Source organism: Haliotis rufescens, unplaced genomic scaffold, assembly GCF_023055435.1.
Source record: "Haliotis rufescens isolate VD_foot unplaced genomic scaffold, xgHalRufe1.0.p SCAF_15, whole genome shotgun sequence".
NCBI classification, from domain to species: domain Eukaryota; kingdom Metazoa; phylum Mollusca; class Gastropoda; order Lepetellida; family Haliotidae; genus Haliotis; species Haliotis rufescens.
In genome coordinates this window covers 22,029,667-22,048,874 of record NW_025963835.1, presented here as the reverse complement: position 1 = coordinate 22,048,874, position 19,208 = coordinate 22,029,667, and the positions used below count along the sequence as shown (strand labels likewise).

The following is a 19,208-nucleotide window of genomic DNA, read 5'->3' as shown; positions in this document are numbered from 1 at the left end:
GTGATTATGAGCTGTCTATTAGTCGAAATGTTAAATAACTATATATATTGTTATCGATCGATACTTGCCGAATGTATTCAGGGAACAGTCTTTATGTCTTTTTGTTTATTTTCATAAATGTAACACATCCGCAAAAACGTAAGTGTCAATTACATGTACACTAAAATATTTGCATATTTGTACCTGAGGCTACATATGAAGTCAATTCTGATAAAGACAGGGTGTCTTTCTAATCCTTAACACAAAAGAAACTGTAGATAACAAACAAAATCAGTTTATCGTTTAGCGCAATAACGCAACTACAGCCAACCCATTTTTTTATCGGCCAATCAGGACACAGAAGTCAGTTAGTGGACGTGGCCTTATTTGTTTTCAGTTTATGGAATCATAAATAAAACGTGACAACAAACATTTCCATAACAGCGTCAATAAACTTTGAGGCAATATCTATACGCATTTCTGAACACTGATTGGTTACCCGTGATCTATGAAGTCTCCGATATTACAAAGGGCACATGCTATTTAATTTCTTCAACCTAATAAAACAGACAAAAAGAACGGCGGAAGCCCATCCGATGTCATTATTTGGAAATACCCCGGATGGTTACATGGTTTAATCGAAAGGTATCCCTGCAATGAAAGCAGTTTTAGATTTCGGATGACATGGCAAACAACAGGGAGACCATATAACGGATAGTCTATATACGATTGCCACTCCCTTGTCATCCATCTTTCGTGGTATACCCAACACCTGTGTATTTTTCTTCATTCACTTGATGCTCAGTTAATGAATTTATTACAGATATAGTTAGTGGTAGAACCAGTATACCTGCCAAAACTTCCAATTTGGTATTTCTTGTGTCTGGGGTAATTCAATCCAAATCCAGGTTTGAACTGGGGGGAAATGCATGTTCTGAACAATACACGTAACAGCGCAGCAAGAAAGAATGATCAGTTGAGTTACAAAAAAACAGCATCCATCAAAGTATTAACCGAAAATACGTCGATTGATTAATCGCTGTTATCTTGCACTGTGGATTTGTCACAAGTAAGTGTTTACATTGGTAGGTTTACTATGCCTATGTAAAAACAACATATTTTGTTCAACGGATTAGCCAATAGTACGTTTTTGATTGTTCACTGATTTTTTTAAAGAACCATGGCCATCATGAACATAGTTGTCATGTGTGCTATCTCAACTGACCAATGAGACTTTACACTCATATGAAACACCTGAAACAAATCTACGTGATCAGTTGAGAGACGAACTCGGATTATAACATCCAGACACGCTAAATAGATTTTTAAATATTATATCTGTATATATGTGTACATACTTAGATATTAGATTGTTACAAAAATACGTGACATCTAACAAGCTTCTTTGTACGGCTGCTAACCTATGGGTATTGTTCCTTTATGTGGATATTCACGGATACATTCCTCAAACAAGGTAATTGCCTAATATTACTTATATAGCTTTGTCCGGTTGTAATAACTAAATTTGCATTTGGTTTTCAATCTCATGCGAGTCAGACAACACCAACTCGTTGTTTTCACAAGCCTTTTTCGTTTGTAGACGTGTATATGTTACAGTTAATGTGTAAAATGTGATTCACTCAGGCAATTTATAAAAGTCTAAATATTCAGTCATTTTACAAATGACCATTTAAATAACAAATTGTCTAAAATATATTGAGACGTTCAAGAGGGCTTAGAACATGACAACAAACTAACACGAAAACGTCGTTTTTTTCCGTATATGGTCATTGGACGGAAAAACGACGTTATTTGGACGTTTTCAAACCATCGTTTTTCCGTCCAAATAACGTCGTTATTTGACATCGGAATGTACTGGGAGAGAACGATATCATCAAGCTCCTCCCTTTCTTGATTGACGTTGTCAATCAAGCAACAGCGTCTACCGGTATTTCTACTTTTCAGATTTCATTGGTCAGTTCTCGCGTGTTAGATTACAGGCCCGCGTTTGACGCTGCACTCGAAGCGCTTAGCGGAGGTAATGAAATCAATCGTTCTGCGCATGCGAAATTACTTAATGCCTTGTCCAAATTTTCCGTTCTGTGCATGCGCGATTTCGCGTATTGTTTCCGAGATTTCATGTCACCACTATTTGACAATGATTCATAAACACAGTCTCGTGAAAGTTCGGAATCGTACAATTCCAAACTGGTGATGCCTATTCAAACTAATGCTTAGTCTCTAAAACTGTATAGTTTTGAAAGAAACAAGTAACTCAATTTAAATTGAAGAGGAGCCCCAGTGCTATGGGAGATTCCGAGATTCTATGGCTATCAAGGCTGCCACCCAAACCGATCCAAACTGCATCGTGATGTCTTCAGAAATATAACTTTCTTTCAATATTTATACTACGAGATAGTAAGGGTAAGGCTTACTCACCGGTGGAACGTAGATAATATCGCTAATACAGATATAACGTTTTTGAATGTTAATACTAAAGACAAACACTCATTATTTTTGCAGTGACGATATAACTCTTATACACGTTTACTAGTAACTTTCGTCAGTTTTGCTCTTCATTTTAATAACTGTGTTTTCACATATACATGTAGCAATAACCGACAAGCCTGTCATACATAATGATGAGGCAGTTTTCAATCTTGTACTGACTTACTCTGGTGTTCCTGAGCGAAGCTTAATGGCTTGGGTGTTACACCTCGTTTTTCTGGTAATCCTATTATTACTTTTTTTTATGTAATGACACCCTGTACACTGGATCACGGCTCCGTGACTATCCATAACAATCAAGATGAACATTCAGTTCAAGTAAATGATGAGTTTTTTTTGACGCCACAGTCAGTCAAAAACCAATGATGTGAGGTTTGATTACACACTTCTACCAGGTCGAACATCGTGGATCCTCATTTTGAGAATCAAAGTTCATATGCTAATCCACCTGCGAATACCGTCCCGCTCAAGATGACCTTACTTGTTGCTCAAACTATCATCTATACCCCACTCTGACCCCCACGCAGTAGTTATTATGTCACTGTTTTATTCTTTCAAAAATATATTACGTGTTCATGAATAACAATTAAGATGAACATTCACTGTGAGTGAGGCACCCAATCGCCAGCACACAAGTCAGCGATCTAACCCATTCTCAGTAAACTACATATTCTCGTAATTTTTAGGGTTGAGATAATAGACGTTGATGGACAAATTAAAGCCAAAACTTAACTTATGAATGATTGGTAATGGGCAATGGACAATGGGCAAACGGGAGGCCGGGGTAATCAGCGCTAATTATTTGTTGGCTTCCCTTGTTACGTTTCCTTCTTTGCTATCTTTTTACTTTTGTTGTTCTTACAGGTACATATATATGTTCTCTGCCTCATAGCATTTATTCACCCGATGAAGGAGTGAGTATATACACCGAAACGTTGTGTTCCTCATAATAAAGACGTTGACATTCATATTTTTTTCCTTATGTGTATCACTTCTTAATGCCCTTCAAAGACTCAATCTAGCTTTGTTTTTAAATGTGGAGATATTTGCTTAGAATATAATATGGTCATGCCTATAAACATTTGGGTCTTTGTCATCTTGAGTATTTAAACATAAATTTTATAGCTGATGACATTGCTAAATCTGCAGGAATGCAGTACACGTCATAGCAAGCTGTGATCTTTATTCACACTTTAGATATTCGAAATGGAGATCTGTAAGTTTATCGTAATCTTCCGCAACTCTCACCTCCTGACCAGTTGAACTTCTTAGTGCATTCTGATGCCATTGGAAAATTCCATGCTGCCCCTCTTTCTGTGATGATTTGACGAATGAAATCTATTGCGTTATGATAATATCTGTTTGCTGATATTTAATATGTACATATTGTAAAATATTTACGATATTTTAAACGTGTAATTCGATGCATGCAATGCAATGTAAACATAAGTGCGGATGCACGAAGGCGGTTATAGTCATAGTTATAGTGCGATGGATATAGGGGAATGGTAGGAGGGTGAATGTATGTAAGCACGAATACCGATACATGAAGGGCGGATATAGTTATTGTTCGATGGATGTTGGGGAATGGTGGGAGGATGGATTATGTATGTAAGCATGCGCATGGATCCATGATGGCTGACGTAGACATATTGGTGGGGAAAGAAGAATGCGATGTGTGTGTGTGTGTGCGCGCGTGCGTGCATGCGTTGTGATACTAGGGTTGATGAGATGATTGTGTAAGTAAGTTAAGTGGGTGAGGATGTGGCAGGTATGAGTATTGATACATGCAGACTTGGGGTTGGGGGACATGGTGTGCCTGTTCTGATGTCTTTTGTTACACTCACTTGTAGTGTTTTCTTTTACTCAAAAAAAATTGTTACGGATTTTAATGACTGAAAATGTAGTGTCTCAAAGGTCATACTGACCGGGCATTCTACATATCTATTCGAACTACGTAGCCATGTTTATGCTGTACAATTCTTCTACTTCTTCTTCTTCACACAGACACAGACACACACACACACACGCACACACACACAAACACACACACACACACACATTCACATTAATTGTTTCATTAAATGTATCATCGAGTATCAGTATGAAACTAGAAACAACTGCCTTTGTTCTGTAAATCTCACCAAGTTTCAGCTTTCGCCTCTTCCTTTGTGGAATGAGGTTTCACATTTGTAAAATTATCTTTCTTATCTGTCTGTACAATCAGCTGTGCCCTCACCCCCTGCAGTTTTCCCGTCCCATATTGCCAAGCAGGTCACCCACAAGGAGGAATACGGCCCTCCCTCATTCCAGTTGTGCCGTGCCTAGCACAATATGTTGTGGTGCCTTGCTGTGGCCAAACATTTTGTAACAATTTGGCAAACTTTGATATGTAAACAGCAAATATAATTCAGTTTTATTTCAACAAAAACGGAAAAAAATCCTACTTATTTTGTGGATACCATAACAATAAATCAAACCAATAGATCATTTGAGCTAGCATAAATATCAAAAATATTTAGCAAGTCGATAGTCATAATTCCCACTGTTGGTCCCAAGTGAAATGTTCTTCATGAATACTGTAAATCATGAAATTAACGCAATAATAACCACATTAATGCGAGTATAGAACCCTGGCTTAAAATGCGTCATGACATTTATGAGAGTAGCCTTTCAAAAATCACCGTAGACTCACAATTCAATAATGTAGTATTGGCTGATAGGCGTTCGACCGAATAATATTATTTGCTTACTTCAACTGTTCATCTTATTTCCATTAATGTATGTTACATAGTTAATATGTTCATGGGCTTCATCACTGAATGTATAGTGTGGAGGACTACTTCAGTTGAGGATAAGTAACATAAATAATGATATTATTATGATATTATCATTATTATTCCTTCAGATTATTATGTTTTCATATTAAACAAAGAGATAGAGGTATTGAGATTGTGGAAGATATTTTTAGCACAGGAATTGTTAACATCATTCTTAAAGATATTATGTTTTGTTTGTTTGTTGTTTAATGTCAAACGCAGCAACTTAAGGATATTACAACATACATACATTTAGGTTCAGTTGTATTTTTAAATTTGTATTATTTTGCAAATGTTACAGAGACCTGATAAGTGATATAATAATGTATAGTCGCTATTCTTAAAAGTATGATTATGTTAGATTTATCAACCAGAAATATTGCACACCAAAGGATAATCATATTTCATGACACTATTCTACGTCGAAGTTAACGATATTTGTGTATGAAATTGCTACATGATTGGCTATGACACGGATACGTCATGATAAAGCAATGATAAATTGATATTTGATGATATAAATAGCTACGCGATAAATTGCAAAGAACAAAGAATGAAGCGATATTTATTTCACGATAAAACATTGTTCTATCATGACGTCATTTATGGAGATTCGAACATGCACTCGCAACTTGAAAACGTTGTAAATATGACCTTATTTTGGAGAGGTATGTGTCTAGTGTGTTGTTTCCAATAGATGTAGCTTGGGAAGGTAGATAAAGGCAGCGCATCCGAAAGTGAGAGCGAAATGGCAATCGGTATTGGGAGAAAAGGTACAGATAATCGACGAGAAAATTGTGAGAATATGACCAAAGACCAAAAGAAAGACCAAATTCAAACCCTCCTGTTCATAAAATGGATTTATCTGGCATGGCCGCGGTCGGATTCTATTCAAGGAGTCATCATTATTTAAGTACGGGTAACTATTTTAAAACGTGTACTTTTTCCTAATTTAACACCCTTAAAAAAGGCTGTAAATAATGTGGATATCTCATATAGAAATAAACGAGTCGTGGTCGTTGTTTATCGTACAATAAACAACTCCCACTCGTCGTTTGTTTCTTAATTACCTGACCATATACACTAACATTATATCTTTTCATGTTTATCAGTCAACCAAAGCGACATAAGCATTTCCATTACCATAAGAAACCCTTGCCAAAAGTAGCGCCAACTGCACGATTACGACAAGACCAGGAGCATGTTTCATGATTCACCATAAAAATAATGACACTGGGTGCTCGCAAAAACGCGAGCTCATTCCGATCCACTCGTGGCACCCGCAAAGGCAAGCAAATTGTTCACCCGAAAAGGCAGAGAATTGCATCAGACATCATTTTGGTCATTGATACGTCAAACCTGGAAATGCCGTCTACACGTTTAACACAAAACCCAAGCAAGGACACTAATCCTTTAAACCCGCCCAAAGTTCTGTTAATTACATAGTTTTTACATTTACCCCTAGCCTTAAGTAATATATACTAGTTCTGAAGTAAATCGTATTTACCCGTATACCCGTATGACCCGTCTTATGTCATTTATTGCCGATAAACAGAATATGCACACTTTCTGAAAGTAATGTGATAAGTCACGCACCAAACCTATACTCTCGATATACATGCTGCTCTTACTTAAAAAACTATTGGGTTAACAAGATACGTATATTAAAGTGCCATGCTTTCCTGATGTGTTATCATTCTAATTTGAAATAATGACATAAATAGTTACCACTCATCTTTCAATATTTTTCAAGATTGGGTTATCACGAACATATTTGAATATATACAACAGCTGTACTTATCTTTATACTTAAAAGCATCAGGTTTGTCTGTCATACAGACCCCGAAACAAATATGTCCAATACAGCCCAATATTTGGCAAAATGAAGAAGATCTCTCGGCTCCTTTTTATTATATTTTATAACTATTGTTTAATAAACTGTGTTTTTTCTGTCAAATCTGTTCCTTTCAGAGATTAGATGTTATTCTAGCATCAGGTCTGTGGTACGTTCACTACATCAGCGTTGACATTAAAACGATATTTACATATATAAATACATACAGAGGAAATGTTTAGCATTTACCTTTTAAGGAAGAGTCCAGGACGACTTGTTTTATACATATATATCTGGACATATATGTATGGACATTTGGATGAATATAGATATACCTCCTTATAGATAGTGATCGTAGATGATTGTAGAACGTGCATGAAGAAAATGGAATAATTATGTGAGTAATCGGGTTAATACGACGTTTAACAATATTCAGCCATATTGCGATATTGGTTTCCAACATACAAGACGGACCGTGAAATTATGACTTGAATTTGGAACTGTCTTTCTGGTGTGATGTAACACCCCATAATCTCCTGTAGAAAAAGAGCTTAAAGCACGAATAAAGATCACGAGATGATACTGATGTACATACATCTGGACATATATTTGCGTAGTATTACTACGTTAATTCATCAGTATATAAAAATTATGTATTTTGCGCAAAAGGATATTGTAGGATCGACGCTGACATGCGCATATAACCTATTCACCAGTGCTGTAATATTTAATTCATTTGTATTTTGACACATATCGATAGGAACATGGAGAGTCTGTCTGAAGATATATAGACATGCATGGGATCTTTTGGATAGTTGTACCTCACGGCTAGACTAACGCTTATTAGTCTCTGAAAATATATTATTTGATCAAAACGAGAAACTATATTTAAATTTAAAAGGAGCCCCAGTGGGATGTAAATTTCAGCCTGAACCTGTTGAACATCTAGGCTTGTTTCATTTGGTGCTATGGCATTGCAGTGAGGCCTGGGCGGAAGGGAAAACCTGTTTACACCCATCAGATTCCAGTCACTACTTCTCTCTCCAAACGAAAATATAATACGAAAAATGTCGGAAGTGTTTCTTCTTAATCCTTCTAATTTTCTATTTAGATACATGTTTTAACTTTAAAGTAATTATATGTATCTCATGTTCAAAAAATGTATTATTGGTATCTGTGGTGCTGGTATCGTTTTGTCGCCATTGTGAAGCTTTTGTGGAGTTGCTATGAATATCAAATACATGTCTTGAAATATGGACTTGTAACCATTTGCAGTCTAACCCATCTAATTGCCGTGTATTTACATATTATCCATCTACTTATACACACTTATTATGGACATATACATAATTTCATTGTACCTTATTATTAAAAACATACCCGTGAAGAATATAGGCCTTCAACAACCCATGCTTGTACAAAGGCGACTTACATTATCGGGTGGTCAGGCTCGCTGACTTGGTTGATGCATGCTCTTGATGATGATAACTGGATTGTCTGGTCCAGACTGGATTATTTACGAACCACCGTCATATACCTGGTATATTGCTGAGTGCGGCGTTTAACAACAAACACTCAAACAAAAACCATTATTAAACACCTTCCAACAATGATATATTAAACTTATATTTTCTATATATTTTGTTGTATTTATAACATAATTTGATTCATAATTTAATTATTGCGTTGCTTTCTTGTCTGTCATTCAATGTACATGTTCAAACCCCTAAACTTTGAATATTTGATTTTTTCACAAATGGTTACGTTAGTGAGTTGCCTAGATCTATCGTTACCTTCTCACACGAACAGATTAAAATAATTTGATTTTACTATCATATTTCAGTTTATTTAATTCATAACACGAAATTAATAATTCATTTATCACTGTATAGATCATATTCGTTTACATCACTATCTGATGTTAAGGTTTTATTGCAGAAATTATAATGAATTCAAAATGTAGAAAGATACACAATTTACCATTATTTGACTTTTAAACTATACAAAGTATAATATAATTATGAGAATTCCTGTAACGGACAGTATTTAAGAAAGAAATATTAGTCGATTAGTCAGATATGCCCTTCAGTAGAATGATTGTATATCTCCAGAGAGAGGTTTACATTGTAGTTCTCATTATTTGTGGATAATTCAACAAGCAACATAGAAAATATATATTCTACCATAACGAAAGAATACAGAGTATACAATAACTCGCAATTGTTCAAAAGAGATTTCAAATCACAATGACATATCCTATATAAACAGAGGTGCTAATGGTTTAATCTCTACATTGTGCCCATGTTCGTGAGCCCTTGTTCTATTCAGCAAATAGCCCAAACCCGAAACTCCACAACATATCCGATTACACTGACCCAGTTCTCCAGTTCTCCATGCGATACTGTCGCTCTTGTACGTCTCCCAGTCCATGGAGAATAAATTTAAAAGGAATCCAAATCAAGTCTAGAACTATTTGTCAAGCCTAGATTACCTCAATTCTATCCATGAAAGTAAGCGTTAATAAAAATATTGTTCTTGGCTGCTTCAGATTATATTTTGTGGATACATATTTTTAACTACGAAAATTGTACTGACACCGGTACTGTCCCTATTGAAGCTATTTATAGCTCAAATAAGAATTTCGAATTGTCGTCCATTGTTCGATGTCAATACATCAATGACAAGTGAGGATGATATAGTAATCGTTGATGCCGCGCTACACTATAATAAAAATTATAATCAAGTTGACTAGTATGTACATTACTACAGTGAACATGTACATGATCATGTCCTAATAATCAAATGTCGTGATATCAAATACTAATATATTATTATGTGATGAATTTGACTGGATCAGTGGTAACATGTGATATTAATATTCCATCAATTTCTTTCCTGGTTGGTCTATCCATGTCTACAAAATGAAAATAATGCAATTAAAAAGGAGCACAGAACATTTCTTAATTTCAGACTAAAGCTGTTGAAATCTAGACATTCCCAATCATTATAGACTTGAGTTGGTCTCACTTTTTACATTATTCTCTTGGGTCTATGTCACAGCTCATACCACACAATAACAAGACCAGTTAGTCCCCCGCCGGAGCGCCTGGATTTTGGTTATATCATCTAACATGGCCAACTCTGCTCTTAAGTAAACAAGAACCTAATTAGCGAGTGGTCCTTTATGATCATGCTGGGTTTTTGTCCTTTGCTTGAACAATAATGTAACTTAACCTCTTTTATTGAGTCGTTTATTTGTAGATAATTTCGTACACATATATTTCATCTAACATGGTAATTATAATCATAACTATTTCAGTAATAATGGTATGCACAGTTCTATATGTTGTTCTGTACACGGATTCCCCAGTGGCTATATTGCATCATATAGAATACTCATGGATGTGTATGCCACTGTACCAAATTAATTATGATCATATTCTTTATTATTATCCCATTCAGACCCGACATTAATCCAATATGATTCCAAAATTATTAGATATATTTATGATCAATTTCATTGTGTAATAAGAAAACAAATGTCTAATTAAATGAATTGTCATGTAAATAAAATCCAGAGGCCAAATATCGGAACCAATGACAGACCCTATCATTAAACACAATTGTTAAGGATACCGGGCGTTCAATAATTCCGCTAAACCACCATTTCACAATGGGAAAATACGGGGCATAATCGGCGATATTTACTTCATCAAATTTTCAAAATGAAGATCGCATCATGTATACGATTTCGTGATAACAGTGAGCTGACACGAAATATTAACGCACATGTCACTGTTGAAAATGTGGTGTGTGTCCGATTTCACCGATGTGACGAACACTTTCGAGTCTCGAAACAGCTTAAATAATGTTTTCCTTCTCTAAAAGTAACAACGGACGTTATTCTCGTGACATATACATTGCAAGAGCATTCATGAAAATGCTAAGACAAGTATTTAACCACCCGTTCTAGCGTTTTTCTATAGTAAATACATGGCGTGTCCGCCATGTTTGTTCGTCTAGTGGAGGCGGCCATTGTGCAGTCATTGCCTGGGTCAGTGTAGCGCCAGCGCAGCATACCCGGGGAACCAGACAGCTTCAATTATCCAATTGATTTGATTAGAATATACTTGCGTCAGTGTTTTTTATTAACGCCCAAAACCGTAATTTAAACACATATAATAACAGATCATATACACGCATGGTGCCATCACTTACTACTAGCTTTAATAGGCCATCCCGGAATAAAATTGTTCCCCCAAAAGCGAGGAACATCCCTTTTAGTCTGTTTATAAGAAATGTATTCCAAACAATATCCTCAGTAGATGAGAAGATCTGTTAAAGAATTGCCTCAGTAAGTCAATCACAATGACAGAGCGTCGTAATACATTTACATCAAGTACAATACGTCAAAATGGCCGACACGATAAACGTGACGGGAGATATTTCCGAAGTTGTTAATAAACCTCTGGTTATTTAAAGCCTTTGTCATCACTGATCAATTGGCCGATCATTGAAAGGTGATTGTAAAGATGTGTCAAATAGATATAACATTTACAAACGATAGAATGAGCAATACTCAGGTGAAATATTAAATAAAAGCGACAAATGCGCTTACTGTTGGCGCAGCACAGGTCGCCAACTAGTCGAGATTTCTGGGATATCACCCGGGTACTTACAGTAAAACACAACAACAAAGGCAACAATCAGACCCGGGGAATTGTTGTAGATCAGTGCTCCTTTAAAGGAGACGAAGCAAGTCTGGTTGATTACCGTTTATGTTCAAGTGACTAATTTACCACAGTACTGTACGAACATGGTGTCGGATCATTTTCCATGCGTTATGTCATTGGAAGTAAATACGGCCCATAGTGCAACGGCTAACCGGGCGACGGACGAGGATAATAATGTATCATCAGATATACAGAGAATACTACACGATTGCCTGTCAGATACCATTTATCTTACAATGAGTTTTTTCAAAACGCTTTCGCTCGTTAGATACGCTTTGAAACAACGAGTTGTAAGAAAAATGGTATCTGACAGGCATCAGTGCAGAATTCTGTTTCTTACACACCCTAAAATCGCACGTTATTAGCATCGAATCGATGCATTTTGTCTGTTCTCATGATCGCATTGGCGCATTCATCAGTAATGTAAGTGAGTGAGTGAGTGAGTGTGGTTTTACGCCGCTTTTAGCAATATTCCAGCAATATCACGGCGGGGAACACCAGAAATGGGCTTCACACATTGTACCCATGTCGGGAATCGAAGCCAACGAGCCAACGCTTTAACCACTAGGCTACCCGACCGCCCAGTAATGTAAGTAATCAGAAACAATCAGATTATCTGCGTACTGTTATTTGTTTTTATGTTTTCGAATGTAACCAAGAGAATGTGTCAGATAACTACCGTCGTCGTTGTGCGCGACTTTGCGTCAGTCATGGCGTAACACAGGACGGAAACGTTTACGATTTCTGTTGAATTTCCCTGATCAATTAGACGAATTGATCCCCAAAATGGGAGAGTGTAAAATCTGAATTTTGCTTTGTTTACATTTCAACAAGTACAGTTTTCCGAGCAAAGTGTTCGTTTCCACACCTAGTTTATTTCGCAATAGCAAGAATGAAATATCCTTTTGGACACTTGTCAACAATATTATTTCTTCACCTTCTGTGACAGGCAGCCCAGGTATTAGCAATGTGCAACAGACAAAATATTTCCAGCATTGGTTTAATTTAAGGGATATACATGTGGAAGGGGACAATCTACATGCGGCACAAGATTTTATCACCAGCCATTCTATTAAAGAGTGCAATTACTGAAATGATGATGGTATGAATAATCTCCTGAATGCTGATGTAACTGAAGAAGAAGTATGACCAGTAATACATAACTTGAAATTGGGTAAATCGGCAGGACCGGATGGAATTTTCCCGAAATTGTGAAATGTTGCAGCACTTCAATCATATCACATTTAAAAATAGTTTTTCATAGGATTATGCATAACGGCGTATTCCCTTACGAGTGGGCAAAGGGTATAATACTTCCCGTGCATGAGAAAGATAATATTAATCTTGTCTATAGTTATAGAGGAAAAACGCTGGTGGATGTATTTGGAAAGTTGATAAGGTGGATGTATTTGGAAAGTTGATAACAACAATATTAAATGAACGGCTCAAGACTTTTGCGGAAACTTAGGAAACGATTTCTGAAGCTCCGGCCGGATTTCGAAGCAGATGGAGTACAATTGACAATATATTCACTTTACAGTGTTAAGCACAAACGTATCTCTCTAAACGTCGAGGTAGATTTTATTGTTTGTTTGTTCATTTCCGAAAAGTGTTCGATTCGATCAAATGGAAGCTCATCTCGTATTTACTACTGAAAATGAAATCAACGGTCGTTGATTGGTGGTTTTGAAGGATCTATACTCCAAGATCCAGTGTGCTGTCAGGACATCAAAAACCTCTTTCAGATTATTTCGAATCACTGACCAGCGTTCGACAAGTCTGAATGTTGAGTCCCTTTACGACGTTTAACCTTGAATTACAGTCTATGACAGAAAGAGGAATGTTTTGTTGCAGAGAAATTCATTGACCAATTACATTTACTATATGCAGGTGATTTGTGTACGAATAAGATATTAAATGTAAAACAGATATGATGTGCATGTGGATTATCATATGAAGAGTGTTAAATGCTGGTGTAAACCGATTAGAATGAATGATGACAGATATCCCTGACAGTGTTATTCACAATGAAGGAGCTGGATGAATGTGGTAGAATTCATAACTCATAACTCATGTTAAACATTTACGCGACATTTATTGATTTGGATACGTTTGCATGCGCACGAGCAGAATATTGGTGATGTTAATTGTTTGTTGGATTGTAGTGAGTGAGTGAGTGAGTTGGGTTTGACGCCGCTTTTAACAGTATTCCAGTTATATCACAGCGTGTCAGCTTAATGTGGCAGGAAAGCCCGAAGTGATGCAGGTCTCAGACGTTTACGACTTCGGTGAAACCCACGAGCACGGGTATGGTGCTGACAAACCTAGAAACATAATCGGGGCGAACCGGGATTCGAACCCACAATCATAGGTTTCTGGCGTGTCCAGGGGACGCAACTCTGCACAGCGAATCGCAGCGACTTAGACGACTGGGCCACCCGTGCCCCCTTGTTGGGTTGTAAAAAGAGTATCCAGATGAGAATTGATGAGTCTTGTAAATTAAGGCATTATAAAGGTATTAAGGTACGTTAAGATAGTATTGGATATAGAATATTATTATGTAACAGCTTTCAGAAACATCAGAAACAGATCACAACTTTTGAGCAAGTGTCGTTTGACGCTCTAAGAAATCTCCGGAGAAAGAACATGCTCCACTGTAAGATAAAACTGATGAAAAGTAGCTGCTGGAATACTGCTCGTCACAAAGGGGAAGTTCACTTTTGGAAAGTTGGAATCACCCCTGTTGTCATACAGCCTTGTTGAGATATTTGTGTCACACTGAAACTTTATGCATAGATCTAAATATGAAACAGATGAGTCTGTGTTAACCCGCCCCTTCCATTTCTGCTTCCGGTGGGTATATCAGTGGAAGGGAATCGGATTTTCACCACCATTGAATGATATCAGATCATCGATATGACTGATGCTTAACTAAAACATCTTGGCCAAATTCACTTGTCTATATTTTATATTTATATTATATTTTATCACCCAGAAAGTGCATGAAGAAATGGATCATCAAGAAAGGGAGCACAATTGGTGCCCTGGACAAACTGCAGCTGGCTTGGCTCAGGACACTCGTCGTCATGATCATGATCACGTTGAACAATATACGTGCATAGTCAATGTATTGTAAGTGGCAATATTAAAAATTGTAGGATATAAAAAAATCATTGACATTGCTAAAACATTATTGTGAAATTCGTGATGCAGTATTGTTTAACGCCGCTCTGAACAGTATTTCAGTTATGTCATGGCGTGTCAGCTTGATGCGGGAGAAAAGCCGGAAGTGATTTAGGTAAAAAATGAAGACACTTAATCAGAAAGAACTGGGAATTCGAACCCATGATCAAAAGGTTCTGGCACGCCTAGGGGAAGTCACTCTGCACAGTGAATTCATCGTAAACAAAGTCACTTGCCCTAAGAGGCACCACATGTGCATGTGCTTCAGTGTTGGGCAGGACCGAAGACCTAGAAACTCTCAGGAGCCGAGCAGCCGAACACAGCCACCCATCCAAGGAGTCCCCGTGACTAACGTGACCTCTGGTTTAACGCCGCTTTAAACTAAATGACAGTTATTTCACAGCGTGTCAGGAAATCCCTGAGTATATGGTGCTGGGGTTCAATTCCACGATAACAGTTGTTTGGTACTTCTACATTTGTAAGGGGGCGGTCGGGTAGACTCGTGGTTGAAGCGTTCGCTCGTCACGCTGAAGAGCCGTGTTCGATTCCCGACATGGGTACAATGTATGAACTTATTTCTGGTGTCCCCCGCCGTGATATTGCTGGAATATTGCTAAAAGCGACGTAAAACCATACTCATTCACTCACTCACTCACATTTGTAAGAGACGCGAACGACAGTGCCATCGATTTGAGAAAATGTCAGAGATCAGACTTAAATTAAATAGAAACGTTGTTTCTTGCTCTGAAGACACATAAGATTTATGAAAAACGACACAGACAATAACGATATATGAACGATATATGAACAAAAACAATATGTTGCATTGTCGTGTTGTCGCGCATTTTAACGCCCTTTTCACACAGTTTTGGTGGGCGACAACGCGACATCTTTTCAAATTGAAAAATGTTGCATTGTCGACCTTTGGTAAAATATGTTCAAAGCGCAACAATACGATGATGTGACAATGTGACAAATAGCCAAAATGTCTCATTGTTGTATTCTTGCATTCTTGCGCTTTGGTTAATTTTGACATCTTTTGCTTGTTTTTGTAAGGGCGACAATGTGACAGTGTGACAACGCGACAATGTCCCTTCTAGGATTCCATACATAGGAGGTAGCTGCACAAATGATAAATAGATGAACAATATATAATAGTTTACTACCTACCTGTAGGGAACTCTGCAGGTTCCAGTGTGATGGCGTTGAATGCTGCAGTATCTGGCATACCATTCGGCCTCTTTGTTGGGGAGAACGTGACTGATCTGACCATTCCTGCCACCTTGATAGTATCCTGAAGATGTTTTACGTTTGCTTGAACAAAGCTGACTCCAGTCCTGTCAAAGGGTATTTCCTGTGGTGACTCCTTCAACATGGAGTTCAAAGAGGCCTCAGATGATCCCATTACCAGTAGATCTTCCACCTTGTCAGCTTTGCTGCGCATCTGTCGCATGTATTCGGATGAAGATTTCACTTTAGTCAGCAGTAGTCTTGTCGAATCCAAGGCTTCCTCTGTTAGCTTCAGATTCTCGGCAGATTTCCCCTCAACATCTGATAGAAGGATTGTTCTTCTTTGATTCAGCCTATCGGTCAGGTTGTCAAAGATTTTATTGATATCATCGCTTGCTACCCTCATTGACAATTTGATGTTCTCTATCTTCTTTTGAAGGGCTGACTCCGTTTTGCTAAGTCTCTTTGTCTTCTCCTTAATCTTTCCTAAAACATCATTTGTGGACTTCGCCTTTCCTTGGTGTGCTTCATTCACGGACACGACGTTGTGTCCCTTCCCTTCTTTGTGATCCACTACAGTGCAGGACACACAGACAACCTTGTCACAAGTGTAGCAGTAGAACTGTAGAGGTTGTTGGTGCTGACTACACTGATGTAGACGACGGAAGCTCTGCACAGGTCGCCCCTTCATTTCATCAAAGGTATTTATAGTGTGGGTCTTTGATACCGTATTCCGTTTATGAGCACTTAAGCAAAGGGAACATAAAAATGTTCCACAGTTGTCACACTGGGCTACGGCTGTTTCCTTGTCAGGGCAATCTGTACATGGAAGATGGAGACCTTTCTGGATCTTGAGGTAGTCCAGAGTCTTCAGGATGACAGTCTCTTTGGGCAGAGATTTAACACCTCCTTTCAGGTAATGTCGTTGTCGACACATGGGGCAGGATAGGGTTGCAGCACCTCCACTGTAGGTTTCCAGACAGGGCTGACATATGGACTGTACACAACATGGCATACGACGGGGAATTCGTTTAGCGTCATCAAAGTGTTCTGTACATATTGGGCACTCTGTCAGAAGATCCTTGATCGCAGCCACTGAGACAAGATCCGACATGATGTCTGGCAAAAGATAATCATCACGACCATGTTAAATTAAATGGAATCAATTTCTTTCATTGTGATGGATTTCAACATATATTATGAATTTGAATGTGTCGTGAGACAGTGGTTATATATGTGATCAATTTCCCGAAGCATAGACTCCCACCTACACATACGCATCTCATCCCTTCACACGAATGTTACAGACTAAGATTCAGAAATCCACTCTTCATATACATGTTTCTCTTTCGGGTATATCACTTGTGCTATGTGTAAAGCGATGTATTAGTTTAACCCATGTGAGAGTGATGATTATGTTTTTAGGTATGCCAGCACCATACCCGTGTTCGTGGGTTTCCTCCCACAATAAGCAGACACGTCGTGATATAAATGGAATACTGTTCGGTGGCATGAACTCGTACATATATAAGTTTGAGTGTACTCAATAAATGTCCATGCACAGAAGCTACTTTCGTAAAAGAAATACTCCATGCCATAGAAAGGTAGGGCAGTACACTACTTACATACAGCATGTCGTATATTGAAGTAGTGTGTACTTAACCAAGTGGGCAGGTCTTACACAAATGCTTAAATTTGAAAAAGAAGCTTCACTGAATGTTCTATCATGTGGTTTATCAAAATGTCAGAAAGATTTGTTATATCCGTGTGTTGATGTCAACGGGTCTTAAAACCAGTCTAGTCACGTTCTAGTGAACGTAACATCACCTCTCTCTTAATTGCGCGTTGCGTCGTCACCTCTCGGCAAACTCCGGCGGATGATAGAAGTATGCGATTTAAACCACTAGAAATTAAAATTTACAGGTCACTGATTCCCTGACAATGAACGTAATGACACCGGAGTATGGCATCCGCCGGACTTAACTTAAGGATTGAAGTTGTATTTGTTGCCATCAACATGGACAGGCAGGACTAACAACACTCATCAATTGACATTGTGAAACATATGTAACCTTAATTTTATATTCTGTATAGAAATGGGTACAGCGACATTGCAGGCTTCATGCGTCTGTCATTGAGTAACAAATGCTGACGCGACCTATATCATGCAGATGTTGATAACAAGCAGGAAGTAACTCGACATTCACATCAACTTTATATAATCACTACTCCAACAGAAACGCTGCTGCATTACAGACGTTCTGTGATCCTGACACAGCAACAAGTCATAATCAACAGACTGATTAACTTTCTTACCTTAAGAGAAATGACAGAGAGAGATATCTATAGGGGGCGTCTACATACACGTACACAGACACCACTCCACCTAAGCCTTTCTGCACACGCGCAGTTGCTACTTTCGTTATTATAACAACTTGAAATACTTGACTACCTCGTATGGCGTGTGCAGTCTCATACAATGGTAAATAGGTCAGTTGTAAACAGTGTACTTCGATCACACCTTGTGGTGTGTCGGGGGTACAACCAGGCACGTTTTTGCACAGACAAAACAAAAAACTCTTGTAGACGAATATGCGCGCAGCTGCAGCAAATTGATAAATGAATTCATATTACCAGTGTCAGTGGAAACTCGAGTTTTTACATGGCATTTTCATGTAACACCTCATATCAAACCAAAACCCCCATGCCATCCCGAGGGCCAAATGAATGATGGCCGATATATGTAATACAATAACCTTTTTATCATATACCATAAAATAATGTGTCCATTCATAAACATCCATAACATTTTCATCTTGTTGAGAAGACGCTATCATGGGAATATTAGCCGAGCAGACGACGCACCAACTCCAATCGGGCTGATATCGATTGCCCGTTCTAAGTGCACTGACAAGGCATAAC

General features: G+C 37.9%; 1 protein-coding gene across 1 annotated transcript in view; it reads right to left on the bottom strand.

The window, feature by feature from the left end:
- Positions 1-18,975, bottom strand: part of LOC124135193 — a 43,367-nt gene extending 24,392 nt beyond the window's left edge. Inside the window, exons 1-2 of the mRNA XM_046500443.2 lie at positions 18,603-18,975; positions 16,227-17,405 (exon numbers count right to left, since the gene is read on the bottom strand). Of these exons, the coding sequence (XP_046356399.2) occupies positions 16,227-17,400 (1,174 nt within the window). The 5' untranslated portion in view covers positions 17,401-17,405; positions 18,603-18,975. The remainder of the gene's footprint in view (positions 1-16,226; positions 17,406-18,602) is intronic.
- Between the last annotated feature and the right edge of the window lie 233 nt (positions 18,976-19,208).